This window comes from Natrix helvetica (assembly GCF_964273705.1).
Source record: "Natrix helvetica genome assembly, chromosome: 7".
Classification (NCBI taxonomy): domain Eukaryota; kingdom Metazoa; phylum Chordata; class Lepidosauria; order Squamata; family Natricidae; genus Natrix; species Natrix helvetica.
Window position 1 is genome coordinate 75,198,697 of NC_138558.1, and position 16,884 is coordinate 75,215,580.

General features: G+C 48.7%; 1 protein-coding gene across 4 annotated transcripts in view; it reads right to left on the reverse strand.

Annotated features, from left to right (window-relative positions):
* Positions 1–505: 505 nt before the first annotated feature.
* PPP2R2C (protein phosphatase 2 regulatory subunit Bgamma) overlaps positions 506–16,884 on the reverse strand; it is a 43,985-nt gene continuing 27,606 nt past the window's right edge. For 3 of the 4 annotated variants that reach the window (XM_081959018.1, XM_081959021.1, XM_081959019.1), the window contains 7 exons: positions 11,813–11,978; positions 8,963–9,075; positions 6,310–6,487; positions 5,455–5,619; positions 3,351–3,520; positions 2,239–2,330; positions 506–1,057 (listed from right to left, as the gene is read on the reverse strand). In XM_081959018.1, coding sequence (XP_081815144.1) covers positions 766–1,057; positions 2,239–2,330; positions 3,351–3,520; positions 5,455–5,619; positions 6,310–6,487; positions 8,963–9,075; positions 11,813–11,978 — 1,176 coding nt within the window. In that variant the 3' untranslated portion in view covers positions 506–765. Of the gene's footprint in view, positions 1,058–2,238; positions 2,331–3,350; positions 3,521–5,454; positions 5,620–6,309; positions 6,488–8,962; positions 9,076–11,812; positions 11,979–16,616; positions 16,689–16,884 lie in introns of those variants that run through there. The other variant, XM_081959020.1, reaches the window with a different exon arrangement.

Sequence of the window (16,884 nt, forward strand, 5' to 3'; positions counted from 1 at the left end):
TGGCTTTCCAGCCACCCTGTGAATACCCAAGAGCAGGGGTGTCAAACTCGATTTCATTGAGGGCCGCATCAGGGTTGTGTTTCACCTTGGGAGGGCCAGAGTGAGCATGGCAGGGTGGCCATCTCAACGTCACTTGTGTCGGGCGTGCTAGTGATGGCCCGAGTGCTCTGCCAGAGAAAACAGACTCCCAAGCTCCGTTTTCAGCTCGGACGGTCTCCTGCAGTCCTTTGCCAATGAAAGCAGAGCTCAGGAGGACCATCCACAACCCTCGCGAGCTCCGTTTCTGGCTGCAACAGCCTCCTGCAACCCTCCCAATCTCCATTTTCATTGGCAGCTGCACCGTAGGCCGCCCCTTCGTGGTTTCCAGGTCTGTCCCGTGGGCCAGATCTAAGCACCCCGGGGTCCACATCCAACCCCTTGGCCTTGAGTTTAACGTCCCTGCCCAAAAGTCTTTCAATAACCACAATAAAATGACGAGTAATGAAACAGACGCCAGCCACCTGGTCATATGGAGAATTTATTTTTTAGATGACTGTAGGGCGGTTGCAATGAATTAAAATATAGAGTGGTCGCCAAAAGACTGAGTGGTGGGCCATGAAATAATTAATCCACATACATCTTATTGCTGCAGACATTTATTGGGCAGTAAGCGCTGTCGATTTGCAGAGTGTTTACTTCCCAATAAAGGCCTTTCTCTCATCAAGCAAGTAGCGGTAACGGTCCAAACACATGTGTGTCTCTCTCTCTCTCTCCCTCCAGTGGGACCTAATGCACTTCCGTGTTCATTTTGTCTTGAAAGATATACAGATTGTTTGTGGCCGCAATAGCAATGATGTTCTCCGTGGGGTGCCAGGCGGTGTGCAAAATTTTTTGGGTAAAGTCCAGGCTGTCGGCGCTGATATCGTCTTTCCGCCGCTTGCCCCCGGCACAAACACGGCGAGGTTTCAGGATCGCCCGAGGCTTGCTGTTCTCGCGGGAGGCCTCCAACGTCACGTCGCGCTTCGTGTTTCGGTCGAACATTCGGAAAAAGTTGTTGTAGGCCCCGGTCATGATGACGCTGCAGTAGAGGAAGAAGATCAGGGAGATTAGTTAGCTGGCCAGGAAGGAGGGGAAATTCCCTGTGCCCTCGCCCCACGCTAACATGGTTTGTGCATAACACTTCGTTGGGTGACATCTGCAGGCAGAAAACTCAAGGCCAACAGGCCGCATCAGGCCTAAAGTGTTCTTAAATCTGGCCCCCGGTGCTGGCCTACAAATATCAAAAGACTGCAGTGCCACTGCCAACAAAACAGACCGTGGGAAGGGCGCATCCATTTTTGGCCTTCCCAGCCTCCAACAGCACTCCATTCCCCATGACCATGCCCACCCCAGCCACGCCCACCATGCCTGGGCATTGCCTCTCCCCCCAGCCCTCTAAGGTCAAACAACCCTGTTGTGGTCCTCAGTGAAATTGAGTTTGACATCCTGCTGTAAGGCCATCATGGAGAAGGTAAACACCTGTGCTAGTTGTTCCCAACTGTAGGGGGCGGTGATCATCTCCATATCCAAGCCAAAGAGCCAGCACTGTCTAAAGACGTCTCTGTGGTCATGTGGCTGGCATGACTCGACCCCGAAGGCGCATGGAAAACTGTTTCCTTCCCACCAAAGGTGGCTCCTATTTTTCTACTTGCCTTTTTTACGTGCTTTCGAACTGCTAGGTTGGCAGAAGCTTTGACAAGTGGCTAGGGCAGAGGAGTCACCGAGAGCCCCCACCCCCAGGACATTAAATGTGACATCTGTGGAGGCATTACAGAGCCATGGTGGTGCAGTGGTTAGAATGCGGCATTGCAGGCTGACTGCTGACTGCCAGCGGTTCAATCCTGACCAGCTCAAGGTTGATTCGGCCTTCCATCCTTCCCAGGTTGGTAAAAAACCCAGATTGTTGGGGGCAATAGGCTGACTCTGTAAACCTCTTAAAGGGGGCTGCAAAGCACTGTGAAGCGGTATATAAATCTGCTATTGCAATTTTCCTTCCTTTTCATTTCCTTCCTTCCTTTTCATTTCCTTCCTTCCTTTTCATTTCCTTCCTTCCTTCTCCCCCCCCCCCCAGTGGTTTGATTGCAGTATTGCAGGCTAATTCTGCCGAGTGCCAGCAGTTCAATCCTGACAGGCACAAGGTTGTAAAACAAGGACCCCAGATTGTTGGGGGGGCAAGAGGCTGACCCTGTCAACCGCTTAGACAGATGCTGTTGCTATTACCTGTCAGACCCGTTCCATGCACATTCAAATTTGTCAAAAATGCAGTCGTTTTCGTAGAGCGAACACAACTTGCTTCTAAGGTAGTCATGGACCTGTTTGGTGCAGAAAAGAAGGGGGTCATTACTGAAGGTCAGACTATTTATCCGTAGCCCTTGCAGCCTTACATCCCCGTCCAAATTCCATCGCGATATCTTCGCTATGTATAGGGACAAACATTGAGCGGCAATTCTAATTCAGATGGTGTGGTTTTTAAAAAAGAAATTGGTATCATTCTTTACTTAAATCGATTAGTTGCCTAACTCCCGAAGAGAAGTTCTGATCTAAGGGATAAATTTTCATTTGATCCCTAAATCTGTGTGTGTGTGTGTGTGTGTGTGTATATATATATATATATATATATATATATATATATATATATATATATATATATATATATATATATATATATATATATATATATATATATATATATATATATATATATATATATATATATATATATATATATATATATATATATATATATACGCATACACACACACACACACACACACACACACATACATATATATATATATAGAGAGAGAGAGAGAGAGGAAGGAGGAGGAGGAGGGGGGAGGGAGGGAGGGAGAGAGAGAGAGAGGGAAGGAGGGAGGAGAGAAAGAGGGAGGGGGAGAGAGAGGAGAGAGGGAGGAAGGGAGACAGGGAAAGAGGAGAGAGGGAGGGCAAGAAAGGGAGGGAGAGAGAAAGAGAAAGGGAGAGAGGGAGAGAGGAGAGAGGAGAGAAAGGAAGGAAAAGGGAGAGGGAAAGAGAGGAGAGAGGGAGAGAAAGAGGGAGGGGGAGGGGGAGAGAAAGGGAAAGGGAGAGAGGGAAACGGAGAGAAAGAGGGAGGGGGAACTACTGGTCTTCTCTTGCTTCAGTCCAGCCAAGGGTTCATTGTCAACAATGGAGTAGATGGGCTTCAGTGGGGGGAAAAAGCAGCCCCCATCCCAACCCCTCCGTGACAGAACAATTCTTATGTGGCCAGGTCTCTTTGGCACAATGACGCAGTAACCCATAACCACTCCCATCCCTTTCATGGTATGGCACATAAAAAGACATGGGGAAAATACCTGATATATTTCTATAGGCTTTGTTTCCATATTCAGATCCCAAACTTTGACAGTGAGGTAATCCCTTGCTAGCAAGTAGCGCCCGCTGTGGCTGAATTTCACATCTGACACCGAAGAAATAATTTCCGAGAAAAAGGAACGGCTGCAGGGATCTTCTGGTTCTTCAAAAACTGGGGAAGAAATGAGAGGAAGGGAGGGAGGAGGGAGGGAGAAGAGAAGAGAAGAGAAAGGGAGGGTGGGAGGAAGGGAGGGAGGAAGGGAGGAAAAAGAAAGGGAGGGAGGATGGAAGGAGAGGGAGGGAGGAGGAAAAAGAAAGGGAGGGAGGAAGGAAGGGGAGGGAGGGAGGAAAGAAGGAAAGAGAGGAGAGGAAGAAGGGAAAGAAAAAGAAAGGGAGGGAGGACAGAAGGGGAGGGAGGGAGGACAGAAGGGGAGGGAGGGAGGAAGGAAAGAAGGAAGGAGAGGGAGGGAGGGAGGAAAAAGAGGGAGGGAGGACGGAAGTGGAGAGAGGAAGGAAGGAAAGAAGGAAAGAAAGAGGGAGGAAGAAAGGGAGGATAAAGAAAGGGAGTGAGGAAGGGTGGGAGGACGAAAGGAGAGGAAGAAAGGAAAGATGGAAGGAGAGAGGGAGGGAGGAAGGAAAATTTAGGAGAAGTATGTCACATTTCTACACAGCTGCTTTTTCCACGACATTTAACATTTCTCATTGTGTGAAGTATTTTGTATATTTCCACTTGCAATGCACATTAAAAGGACGCCTCTCCTCCAATTCATACTTTCCAGGTCTGGTGGTGTGGAGCCCGTCTCTTGTCAAAAGTTCCTCTGCTCAAAAACGGGTCCCGTGATCAAACCGGACTAACCATTCCCATCATTCTACAGCAGGGGTGGGGTCAAACTCGTGTCATCACATTGTCATCCCGTGTCGTATCGCGACTTTTCCCCCTTCACTAAAAGGGGGGTGGGCGTGGCCAGCGGGTGATGGATCCCAGGGGTGAAATGCTCTGAAGGTTGGTACCGGTTCACTTCGCAGGCGCTAAGAAGCCTTTTCTGAGTCTGCAAAGGTAAGCGAACAGCGAGGGGGGGGAACACCTGTGCCACGCAATTTAGATTTGCTAGAATCTAGCGGTGAAATGTTACCAGTTTGGGCCACTTCGCCCAAACCGGTAGTAAAAAATGCTACCGGTTCAGGTGAAATGGTAGTCAGCTGTGCAACAATCAGCTCTGCCGCGCAATTTATATTCACTAGAAATTTCACGGCACAGCTGATCGTTGTACAGCTGATCATCAGAACCTTTTAGTTCTGATGATCAGCTGTGCAACAATCAGCTGTGCAATATGATCATCTGAATGTTTTAAAAATCTTTTTTAAAGCATTTTTAAAATACTAGTTCGCCCAAACCTGTAGAAAAAAAAATGCTTTAAAAAGTTTTTTAAAAGTTCCGACGATCAGCTGTGCAACAATCAGCTGTGCCACACAATTTCTAGCGAATATAAATCACGTGGCACAGCTGATTGTCGCACAGCTGACTACTGGTTTGCCTGAACCGGTAGCATTTTTTACTACCGGTTCGGCTGAAGCGGGCCGAACCAGTAGCATTTCACTGCTGACGCATCTGGTCTCTGGGCCGTGAGTTTGATACCCCTGTTCTCTTGGCCACAAGAGAGGAAGTAAACATGGATCTTTGCTCGATAGCTACCGTTGAAAGCCTCCTTTTCCAAGCTCAACCTGGTGAGACGTTTGTAATAATTGCAAATCTGGCCATCCCCCGTCTTGTGGCTGAGACGGGACAGACTCAGCTACCCTCGTCCTTGTCAAGCCACAGGAAGAAAAAGTTAACCCAAGAACCCTTTGGATGTCCTCCCAACAGAAAGTCCTGCCGTGCTCTGCCGCCCCACTGAAAGCTCAAGAAGGCAGCTCTGTAACCGGAAGCGGCTTTTACATAATTTCACCACCACTTCGCCGCACACCAAAAATGTAAGTGTGTGCATGTCCACGCACAGCTTAGAAAACATGGCTAAATAGGACGACATAGCGCTGTGGCAGGTGGAAACTACTGGTTTGCCCGAACTGGTCCAAACCGGTTAAATACCACCACTGTCTGTAACCTACTCTTGAAATGCTTGTCGCAGAGTGCCGAGGCCCTCATGTCGCACAGCCGGAGGGACCCCTTGCTGCTGCTGTAGACGAAGAGGTTGCAGTGGTGGGGATGGAACTCTGAGGCTGTGATGACTTCGGTCAAGTCCTCCATGTTGTCGGGTTTGATGTCCACAATGTCTGCGTTGGGAAGGCCGGTTAAGGAAAATCATCGCCAAGCTCCAGCAACCAAGAATTTCTTGTGAACAGTCTTTAAGCAGACGCTTCATTGCTGTGTGCCTATATTACAAGAATCTTGCGAGGCTGGAAGGATGGAAGGCTGAGTCTTGACCCCAACAATCTGGGTCCTTGTTTTACCAACTTCAGAAGGATGGAAGGCTGAGTCAACCTTGAGCCAGTCAGAATTGAACTGCTGGCAGTGGGCAGAGTCAGCCTAACCACAGGTGGGCAGGCAGGGTGGGAGGGAAGGAGGAAGGAAGGAAGGAAGGAAGGAAGGTCAATAGCAATAGCACTTAGATACCGCTTCACAGTGCTTTACAGCCCTCTGTAAGTGGTTTACAGAGTCAGCCTCTTTTCGCCAACAATCTGAGTCCTCATTTTACCCACCTCGGAAGGCTGGAGGGTTGAGTCCACCTTTGAGCCTGGTGAGATTCAAACTGCCAAATTTCAGGCAGCCAGCAGTCAGCAAGAGGTAGCCTGCAGCCTAACCATTGCGCCACCACGGCTCTTCATAGTACCATTTATGGGCACAATGGAGAAATGGAGAGTGCTTTGCGTGGGACACCGGTGTTTGTTTGCATCTGAGGTGCCCGAAATCTATGGGCGACCCACACCACCTCCCAGGATCAGGGGAATGACGCCAAAGGATACTGAAGCTCCGGTCGGTAATGGCTAAGTGCCAAAGGTTAATCCTGAGATCGTCCGCAGACATGTAAGTCTCACAATCACTGTTGACAGAAATGGAGTTCACATGGTAGGTGTGGCCATTTGCGAAAACTTTCCTGGGGCTGACTTCAACCATCAGGTCCGTGGGCTTCAGCACAGGCACCTGGAGAAAGAAACACAACAGGTTTTGTCTTCGAGGGGTTTTTGAAGGGAGCGTACCGTACAGGTAGCCCTCGACGTACAACAGTTCGCTTAGGGAGTAATGTTCCTTCTAAGCTGCGCAGCTGCGGACGTGACAAGAAAACGCCATGCAGTAGTTTCCAATTGCCGCGCAGCAGTTTCCATCCTGGCCCTTCGCTGCGGAATCGAAGCAAGTTCCAAGAGGTTGCAAAACCCAAACAATAAAAGGAGTTGAGGAGGACGAAGTAGGGAGAAGTTGAGGGAGGTAGAAGAAAAGAGCAATTTGGGAGGAGGGGAATGGGGAGAGAGAGAGGGACAAAGGGATGAAAAAGTGGCGAGAAGGAAGAAGCGACGGCCGGGTAGAAAAATACAGCATAAGAGAAGAAAGGGAGAAGGGGAAAAAAAAGGACTGAGTGATAGGCTGGAAATGTTCCCGCTGTTGTGAGGTTGAGTAAACATCTGGGCATGGAGAAGCTTTTCTTAATGTAATTCTTAAGTTTTTATGTCCTCAATTCTCAGGCTCTCCCACAAAGAACAAACTTATATCTCCCCAGTTCTCACGGGGATACCTCTGGAGCTTGGCCACCAGATGGGAATAAGTAAATTCTGATCTTGGTTTAAGAAGGTGCAAATATTTCGGGGTGGGGGTGGGAGACCCCACCTGTACATCCTACTAATGGCAAATCCATACACTGTTTTTATAGTTGCCAGCAACATCATTCCTGTGCATACTAAAGACGTGTGTGTTTGTGTGTGTGTGTGTGTTTCTCAACCTCAGCAACTTTTAAAATGTGTGGACTTCAATTCCCAGAATTCAACAGTGGGTGACATCTGTGAAAAAAAATTCAAGTGCTCAGGCGTGAAAATGTGCCGCTCAAACACTATACTTTTCCGCACACACTGAAAAAAAAACGAGAGGGAACATTGTTAGGGAGCGTTCGAGGTTACAACGGCACTGAAAATAACTCTGACTTACAACCGTTTTGTGGCCTCGCAACCATTGCTGTGTCCCCACAGTCATGGGATCCAAATGCTTGACGACTGAGTCCTCTATTTATGACGGTGGGATCAAAGGCGGCATTCAGCCGGTTTGGACAAGTGCATCTGGTAGCCCCGCCCCCACTCCAAAACGTCCTATGTAACCTCATTTTCAATGCCACACACATGCTTGCACACCACATGAGCGAGCCAATTGTATGCATGGAAGAATGCACGCATGTGCGGAAGGTGCGCACACCATGCAAGCGTGCATATGCTCACATTTGCGAACCGGTGGTAAACTTATGTGAACCACTGGGTGGGATCCAGGGGTGAAATTCAGAAAATTTTACTACCAGTTTTGTGGGCGTGGCTTGGTAGGCATGACAGGGGAAGGATACTGCAAAATCTCCATTCCCTCCCCATTCCAGGGAAGGATACTGCAAAATCTCCATTCCCTCCCCACTCCGGGGGAAGGATACTGCAAAATTCCCATTCCCTCCCCATTCCAGGAGAAGGATACTGCAAAATCTCCATTCCCTTCCCACTCCGGGGGAAGGATACTGTAAAATCTCCATTCCCTCCCCACTCCGGGGGAAGGATACTGCAAAATCCCCATTCCCTCCCCACTCCAGGAGAAGGATACTGCAAAATCTCCATTCCCTCCCCACTCCGGGGGAAGGATACTGTAAAATCTCCATTCCCTCCCCATTCCAGGGAAGGATACTGCAAAATCTCCATTCCCTCCCCACTCCGGGGGAAGGATACTGCAAAATCCCCATTCCCTCCCCACTCCAGGAGAAGGATACTACAAAATTCCCATTCCGTCCCCACTTCAGGGGAAGGATACTGCAAAATCCCCATTCCCTCCCCACTCCTGGGGGAAGGATACTGCAAAATCCCCATTCCCTCCCCACTCCAAGGAAAGAATACTGTAAAATCCCCATTCCCTCCCCACTCCAGGGGAAGGATATTGCAAAATCCCCATTCCCTCCCCACTCCAGGGGAAGGATACTGCAAAATCCCCATTCCCTCCCCACTCCAGGGGAAGGATATTGCAAAATCCCCATTCCCTCCCCACTCCAGGGGAAGGATATTGCAAAATCCCCATTCCCTCCCCACTCCAGGGGAAGGATACTGCAAAATCCCCATTCCCTCCCGAGGAGCTGGGACTTGAGAGGCAGAGAATAGATGGGGCGGGGCCAGCCAGAGGTGGTATTTGCGGGTTCTCCGAACTACTCAAACTTTCCGCTACTGGTTCTCCAGAACCCGCCAGAACCTGTTGAATTTCACCCCTGGTGGGATCCCCTTTCGCGACCTGGCAAGGAAAATCATAAAACGGGACAAAACTCAGATTGTCCAAGCATTTCCCCCCTTTAAATAAATACCCAGGCAAGGCCGGATTATCGGCTAGTTTTAAATAAAAGAAAGAATTACAATTTAAACAAGGGGAAAAAACCCCAAAACTCCAAGCACCTACCTGAAGTGAAGTCACCATACATAATTCCTTGAGCTTTCCTTCCTCGTCTTTTAAGTTATATCCCTCGGGTTTCTTATCTCGCTCGGTGATCTTCCACAATTTAATAGTTTTATCTTCAAACAAACCAAAAAGCCATCGAAGTTACGAAAAAGCACCAAGCGTCATCATTTTGTGTTTTAATACAATACAGGTATTTCTCGACTTACAAGAAATTCATTTATGGACCAAAGTTAACAAGGGCACTGAAGAAAGTTGAAACGCCAACTTTCGCGCTCGATTTTATGACCGTGTTTCACACCTCCGACCGATGCAGCCTCCCCATGGTCATGTGCTCAAAATTTGGACGCTTGGCATCTGGCTCACATTTATGACAATTTCCCTGTCCGTTTTGCACAGACAAAAGCCAGATTCACTTAACCACTGGGATACTTACATAATAACGGCAGTGATTCACTTAACGTCAGTGCCGAGAATGGTCGTAAAATGGGGCAAAACTCAGTTACCAACTGTCTCATTTAAGCAGTGGAAACTTTGGGCTCAATCGCAATCGTAAGCCGAGGATTCGCTGTACTTAGGAAATTTATTTTTTTATCTTGTGTGGTTTTTTTCATGTATTGCCTGTTTTAAATAGTTTTTTTTAAAAAACGAAACATTAGAAGTATGTTTCTAGCTCAGATGTTCATTAGTCGTGGCTAGAAGTAAACCTATGGGAAATGTATGGGAATACCTGGAGGATTTTGGAGGGTTTGGGGTTTGTTTTTGTTTTTTTTGCATTTTCAAAACACTTCTCCTTTTATTTTTCATCCCCAAGTACGTCTATCCTGCTATGTAAAAGAATTGTGGAAGTCACAGTCATTGTACAGATCTTCTAAAAATTCCTTTGATTGGGAGGTTTCACTGCAGGGACATGACAGCCAGACGAAGTTGAGGCAAAGGAAAAATTCTTTTTGGAGTCTTTTGTCTCCTTGACAACATTCCCAGAACTCAAGTGGTCATTTGAAGAATCAAAAAGGAGGTAGGGGGAGGGAGGAGGGCCTGGCAAGAGCTGTTCTGACCTAGACTTCTCGAGAGCATGTAGCAAACTCCTGGCCCCGACAAAAAAAAAACCTTTTATTAATTGACTGTGAATTCTGCTCATTCACATCCAGCAAAGTCTTTCCAGGGAGGATTTACGGTCACAGACCTTATCTTGCTTGGAGAGCTGCCAGGCCGAGATCTGCAAAACTTGGCAAGGAGTCTAGGAGAGTCCCCAACCAATGAAGTGAACTAATTGTTTCCTGCAAACTCCACTTCCCTTTCGCTCCTCTTTTATTTCCTCTGGGAGGGGCAATTCATCGTCCACCTGTGGCCTTACTCCCAAGTCGACCCCTGTTCTTTAGCTATGTTCCCTTTGTCTGGCAACTCTGCGCATGCGCACACTGGGAACAGGCTCCAGCTGTTCTTCTGCCCCACTGATGTCTGACTCTGAAGGCAGCTGATAACTGTCAGATGGCCCTGGCCCCCTCTCTGCCTCCAGCACAGAGCCTCATCCGAGCCTTCCCCAGACTCCAGGACTGGCCCAGGTTCCTCCCCAACCTCCTCACTGTCTAAATCTGGTGGACACTGGTGGGCCACAACAGGGAGGAGGGGGGAGGGCATGGCAATGGGTGGGAAGAAGGTGAGATCTCTGGAAGGACGCCGACTGGGCGTGTGTGGCATCTTTAAGTGAGTGAGAAATAGGAGAGGTCCTTCAGCCATTCGGTACATCAAAACAAAACGGCATGCAGTTAGAATCTTTGTAGTTTAAGGGTTGAACGATGGAGTCCTTGGTGCTCTCAGAGCTTGTTTTATTTTCCTGCAGAGCTCTCACGATGGCCCGCTAGGTAACATCAGTGGCAGAACGGAGTTTGGTTGGGTAATGAAACATCTGCAAGAAAACTCACCAAGCTCAGAGATCACCAAGGACCCCAGAAAATGTCTGTGGAGATTCTCAGTCATCCAGGTTACGGTTGATCCAAAGGTGGGTTGTTTTTTTTCAAGCGACAACTGGACTTCCTTGTTTTTCTTTGAAGACGTTTCACTTCTCATCCAAGAAGCTTCTTCAGCTCTGACTAGATGGTGGGGAACGGAAGGATTGATACTCCTTGCAGACAGCTGGTCATTTGCATCCTTTTAGAGAGTCGTTGAGGCCACTCAGAGGTTTAACTTTGTCCTCAGAGTCACCTGAGTGACGGGTGTGGAGTCCACAACACAAGTCCTTTCAACAGCTCCAAGAAGGGTCCACACCCATTTGCACCACTCACTTGACCCTGAGGACATAGGCAAACCTCCAAGTGGCCTCAACGACTCTCTAAAAGGATGCAAATGACCAGCTGTCTGCAAGGAGTATCAATCCTTCCTGAATAAATCCTGAAGAAGCTCCTTGGATGAGAAGCGAAACTTCTTCAAAGAAAGAAAGTCCAGTTGTCTCTTGAAAAAAAAAAAACCACTTTTGAGTTGACCCCAGAAAATGTAATGCAAACCCCTGTGACCAATGAACTTTCTCTTTAGGAAGTCACAGCTGTTTCCTTCTTATATTTTTGGGGAAGTGTTGGAGTTTGGGTGAAAGAGATGACCTCTTGAAGTCATGGAAACAGGGAAAAATCTTCATCAAGAATGCAAGGACAATATTTGAGGATTTGGCATCCTGGATGCTATATCCTGCTTGGGGGGGGGGAGGGTTGCATCCCTGTAGCTCACCTGTGGAGGATTTTCTGCCCCATGGGGCACATTGTGTGGGTCAGCAAAGATCAGGGGAATTCAAGATCATGTAAACCTGAAATCTACCCGGCGGGCTCTGATCAGGGTTAACCGTATGTTGTTGTTTTTTACCATTTGTTGACAGAAGAGCATGTGCTGCGTTCTGCTGCGGCAGCCATTTTATCTTGTTTATCTTTTCCTCTATTTCCAAACTCTTCAAATAGTCAAATTCAGGTTCATGGCTCTGGAAGGTGCTGTAAACATTGTACTCGCCTTGGCAGTAAGGCGCATTTTTGCTCTGCAAACAAGAAAATATGACAATCAGGGTATATCTCTGCCTTTCAGCCGGATTGACTGCAGAGACAGGAAACGGGCATTTCGGGCCAAGACCTTATAAAGAAAATGTATATAAAATGTTTTTTATAGATGGCATTTACCACCTGCTAAAACGTTTAAAAATGTGTCTAGCAAATGTTGGAAATGTAATTAAAAAACCGGGCACATTCTATCATATGTGGTGGCCTTGTGCGGAAAAACAAAATGGGCAAAAATACATAGATGGCTAGAAAAGATCATAGGGAAGCATGTAGATTTTAAACTATTTTTATTAGGGATGATGTCAGAAAAATTGGATAAGAAAAATACATATTTAGTATTACGTGTCTTAATAGCAGCGAGGATTACCTTCGCACAACATTGGGAAAATGAAGGAACACTGCAGGCTGAAGAGATAATTAAGATGATATTATTAGACTGTGCAGAGAGACTGACATTGAAAATCAAACCCAAAGAAGACACAGAATCAGTGACGTGCAGTCAGGGGAGGCAGGGGAGGCGGAGCCTCACCGCTCTCATCATGAAAAAAAAAAATACTCCAGGAAGCCGCGAAAGTGGCTGGGAGAGGCGCGCAGCTTGGTTTAGCCTCCCTGGACATCTCAGCAGCAGTCCCAAGTATGCCGATCTCGCCATTTTTTGCATCGGGCGAGCCCGGGATCCTTGCAAGGGAAATGGGACCACGTGTGCAGGAGGCTCCTCAGCTCCAGCCTCAATCAGTGCAGCCGCGGTCCCCTTCATGTTGATTTAGGAAGGAGAGGAATGGAACCACGTGTGCAGGGGAAGGGAATCACGGCTGCGCTAATCTGAGGCTGTGCGCTGCTGAGGAGCCGCCTGCACACATTTTCCCATTCCCCTTGCAAGGATCGTGGGCTCGCCAGATGCAAAAAATGCCTAGGTAACAACGTCAGTGCTAGAAGAGGGGGGGAAAGGAGGAGAAAGGAGAAGTTTCTCTTCTCAGAAATGTCTTCTTAGTGGAGCTGCGGCAGCCTGCCTGCCTCTTTCTGACATTTCTCCTCCTTCTCCCTGCTCATTCCCTTCTAGCACTGATGATGTTACCTGGGCATTTTTTGCATCTGGCGAGCCCACGATCCTTGCAAGGGGAATGGGACCATGCGTGCAGGCGGCTCCTCAGCTCCAGCCTCAATCAGCGCAGCCGCGGTTCCCTTCATGTTGATTTAGGAAGGAGAGGAATGGAACCACGTGTGCAGGGGAAGGGAATCACGGCTGCGCTAATCTGAGGCTGTGCGCTGCTAAGGAGCCGCCTGCACACATTTTCCCATTCCCCTTGCAAGGATCGTGGGCTCGCCAGATGCAAAAAATGCCTAGGTAACAACGTCAGTGCTAGAAGGGGGGGGAAGGAGGAGAAAGGAGAAGTTTCTCTTCTCAGAAATGCCTTTTCAGTGGAGCTGCGGCAGCCTGTCTGTCCCTTTCTGACATTTCTGAGAAAAGAAACTTCTCCGTTTGGGCTGCGCCCGTGCGATCGGAGCAACCACGTGGTTTGATGACATCACCAGCTTCACCAGTCATAAACATCACTGCACGTCACTGCACAGAATATTATCAAACATGGAACTTATTTTACCAGTGGTTGGAAAAAAGGGGTGGAGAGTAAGAATGGAATCTGTACTGTTAAGCAAATTAAATATCCAGACAACAAGATGCTTATTAAGCACTAAGAAATACAATTAATAGAAAATTAATAAAGTTTTATTTGTTTTATTTTTAAAAAGAACAGACTTGGTGATGCTGCCCACCCCAATGCTCTGAGGTCAGGGGTGGGATTCAAATTTTTAGCAACCGGTTCTCGGCCCAGTTGCTGGGTGGGCGTGGCCATGGTGGGCGTGGCCTACTTGGCCTCCTGCACCGTGTGTGTGTGTGATTGTTTTCACCCTCTCCAGGCTCTGGAGGCTTTCCTTGAGTCTCTCCGGGCCACCCCCAGGTTAGGTCTGTTTCTGGACTTCTGGAACTTCCAGGAGGCCCGTTTTCTTACCCTCGTGGAGCCCTCCATGCGGGCCCTGCACTTACCTGGCATCCAAAATGGGCTGTGTGGAGACTCCTGGGAGGGGCATGGTGGGCGGGGCCAGCCAGTCCTTGCAACTACCGGTTTGGCGAACCAGATGTAAAATTAGCATCCAATTCGCCTGAACCGGTCCGAACTGGCTGAATCCCACCTCTGGAGCCGGTCTACGAACACAAGGGCAACTTTCAGGGCTGCTCCCTACTCCTTCCCCTTACACTTCCTACTCCTTCCCCTTATACTTCCGACTCCTTCCCGTTACACTCCTTCTGGCACAAGTGAAGTGCCTAGAAAGAGTGACCGAGCAGCAGACTTTCCCATTGGGGTTGGGTTAGCGAGGCAGCGGCTGCCAGAAAAAACTTTGGGAATTTAGATAATATCCAGAAGCAAACGGCTCAAGTGAGGGACGCAAGGAAAAATACGTGGCCAGGATCAGGAATACTAAAACAGCAAATTGCAAGTAGGAAAAGGAAACCTGCTCACAAGGAAAGTGGAATCAAAATGCACCCAAATTAGGCAGCATAAGTGTTCTCACGTAACCCATGCTCATATTTCTAGGTCCGCAGGTGTATTAAAAACAAAAGTCTCGCTTCAGTGATGATAGAAGGCATAATACATTCTGGAGGGTGGGGCGGGAGGGGGGAGACAAGAGGCAGCCTGTCAAGGAAGAATATTAGGGGGGGGAGATATTCATCTGCTCAGGCCGAGTCTGAGAAATGGGGCAGCGATGGGGGGGAAGGTGGAGGCTGACAGATGGTATTCCTATTTATGACTTTGCGTGGAAGAAATTGTCCAAGCCGACACGCACGTCTGAGACTTCGCATTGTATACCTTGCTAGCGTGAAGGTCCCCCCAGTGAACGCACACTGAGCACTGCAATGCAGCTTTTCGGCTCTCTTTTACACCGCCGATTGGCATGAGCACAGAAACCGAGTCGCCTTACCTGCGGGACTTTCCCGTGTGACCCTGCCCCCTCCCAGCCAACCTTGCACCTTCCTCTACCTCTCCCCTAAAGCGCCGTTGTCTTGCTGAGAAACACACCCAAGGACAGCTGGCCATGGATGTTCTGATTCCGAAAATGAATTCCCCTTATGTATTCTCATAGTAGGCCGTTGATACAGGGACTTGCCGAGTTTTAAGGGGTGGTGGGGGTGGTGAAATCTGTCCATTTGTACTTCTGTAACTGTCTGGTTTCGCACAGCCACCAAACAGGACAGGGAACAGATTTTGATGGATAGTTGGGACTAAGGGTATGATTCAGCCGGTTCGGACTGGGCTAATTTTACATCTGGTTCACCGAACCGGTAGTTGGAAGGACTTGAGCAGGGGTTTAAATGGCGTTAAAGCATTCGTATTTTTAGTCAGAGAGTAACACAATTGTGCTTGAACGGGTGCCTTCAATAAAGGAGAATATTTGTAACTCAGGGTTGACACGAGGGGGCCTTTGACGCTCTCTGAGCTGCGTAGTTTTCTTGCAGACGTTTTATAACCTAACTAGGGAATATCATCAGTGTTAGAAATGAGTGGGATTTGTGGAGAGGAGGAGGAGGAGGAGGAGGAGGAGGAGGAGGAGGAGGAGGAGGAGGAGGAGGAGGAGGAGGAGGAGGAGGAGGAGGACGACTGGGGGCCCTTAGCGCTCTCTGAGCTGGGTAGTTTTCTTGCAGACGGTTCATAACCTAATTAGGGAATATCATCAGTGCTAGAAGAGAGTGGGTTTTGCAGGGAGGAGGAGGAGGAGGAGGAGGAGGAGGAGGAGGAGGAGGAGGAGGAGGAGGAGGAGGAGGAGGAGGAGGAGGAGGAGGAGGAGGAGGAGGAGGAGGACTGGGGGCCCTTAGAGCTCTCTGAGCTGGGTAGTTTTCTTGCAGACGGTTCATAACCTAACTAGGGAATATCATCAGTGCTAGAAGAGAGTGCGATTTGCAGGGAGGAGGAGGAGGAGGAGGAGGAGGAGGAGGAGGAGGAGGAGGAGGAGGAGGAGGAGGAGGAGGAGGAGGAGGCCTGTGAGGTCCTTGGTGCTCTCTGAGCTTGGTGGTTTCCTTGCAGACGTTTCATGACCCAAACTAGGTAACGTCATCAGTGGCAACCAAGCTCTGAGAGCACTAAGGACCTCTCACCAAGATCTTGCTTTCAAATCCGCATTAATGGATCAGAACCTGGTCCCTACCCCTACCCCCTTGTTGTGCTCTGTACTGAATCAATTTCTTTGGAGAGCCCTTCCTAAAATGACTCCTTCCGCCTCTGCCTTTCTAGAAGTTATTCACATGCTCCCTCGACAAGCAATTCTCCTCCTGCCTTCTGTGGGGGAGCCGTTCCCCGAACTCGGAGAATTGCATAAGCTCTTCTTACAAAGGCAACCCTTTCACTGCGGGATCGGATGCCAATTCCCGTCCCCCGCCCCCCCCCCCCAGGCTAGCTTCTCCTGTGATGAAAAAAGGCCGCAGGACACAACCGCACCCAATGTCAGCTTCTATCTTGCTTGCTTGCTATCGGCTGCCATAGTAACCAGTAGGGAGGAGGCTCATGGTATTTGGGAGGGGAATCGTGCTGGTGGAGACATCTCAAAGAAGGGAGTTTTGTTCTCACCATCTTCTGCGCATGCCGAAGGTCTGTGTTTGGGTCTGGTCAAGGCCAACCGTCTTTGCATACCAACTGAATGAGGCCACCTGAAGATGCGCCCCACATGACAACCTTGGGGGTTGGAGATTGGACATTGGGCCAGGGTAATTGGGGTGTGTGTGGAGGGATTTGGATAACTTTTGATATGTACAAGTTCACGCCTTTTTGCCTCAGATCTTGCTTCACTTTCGCTGTTTTCATTTCATATCCAGTATAAAAGCACCTTTTCTCTAAC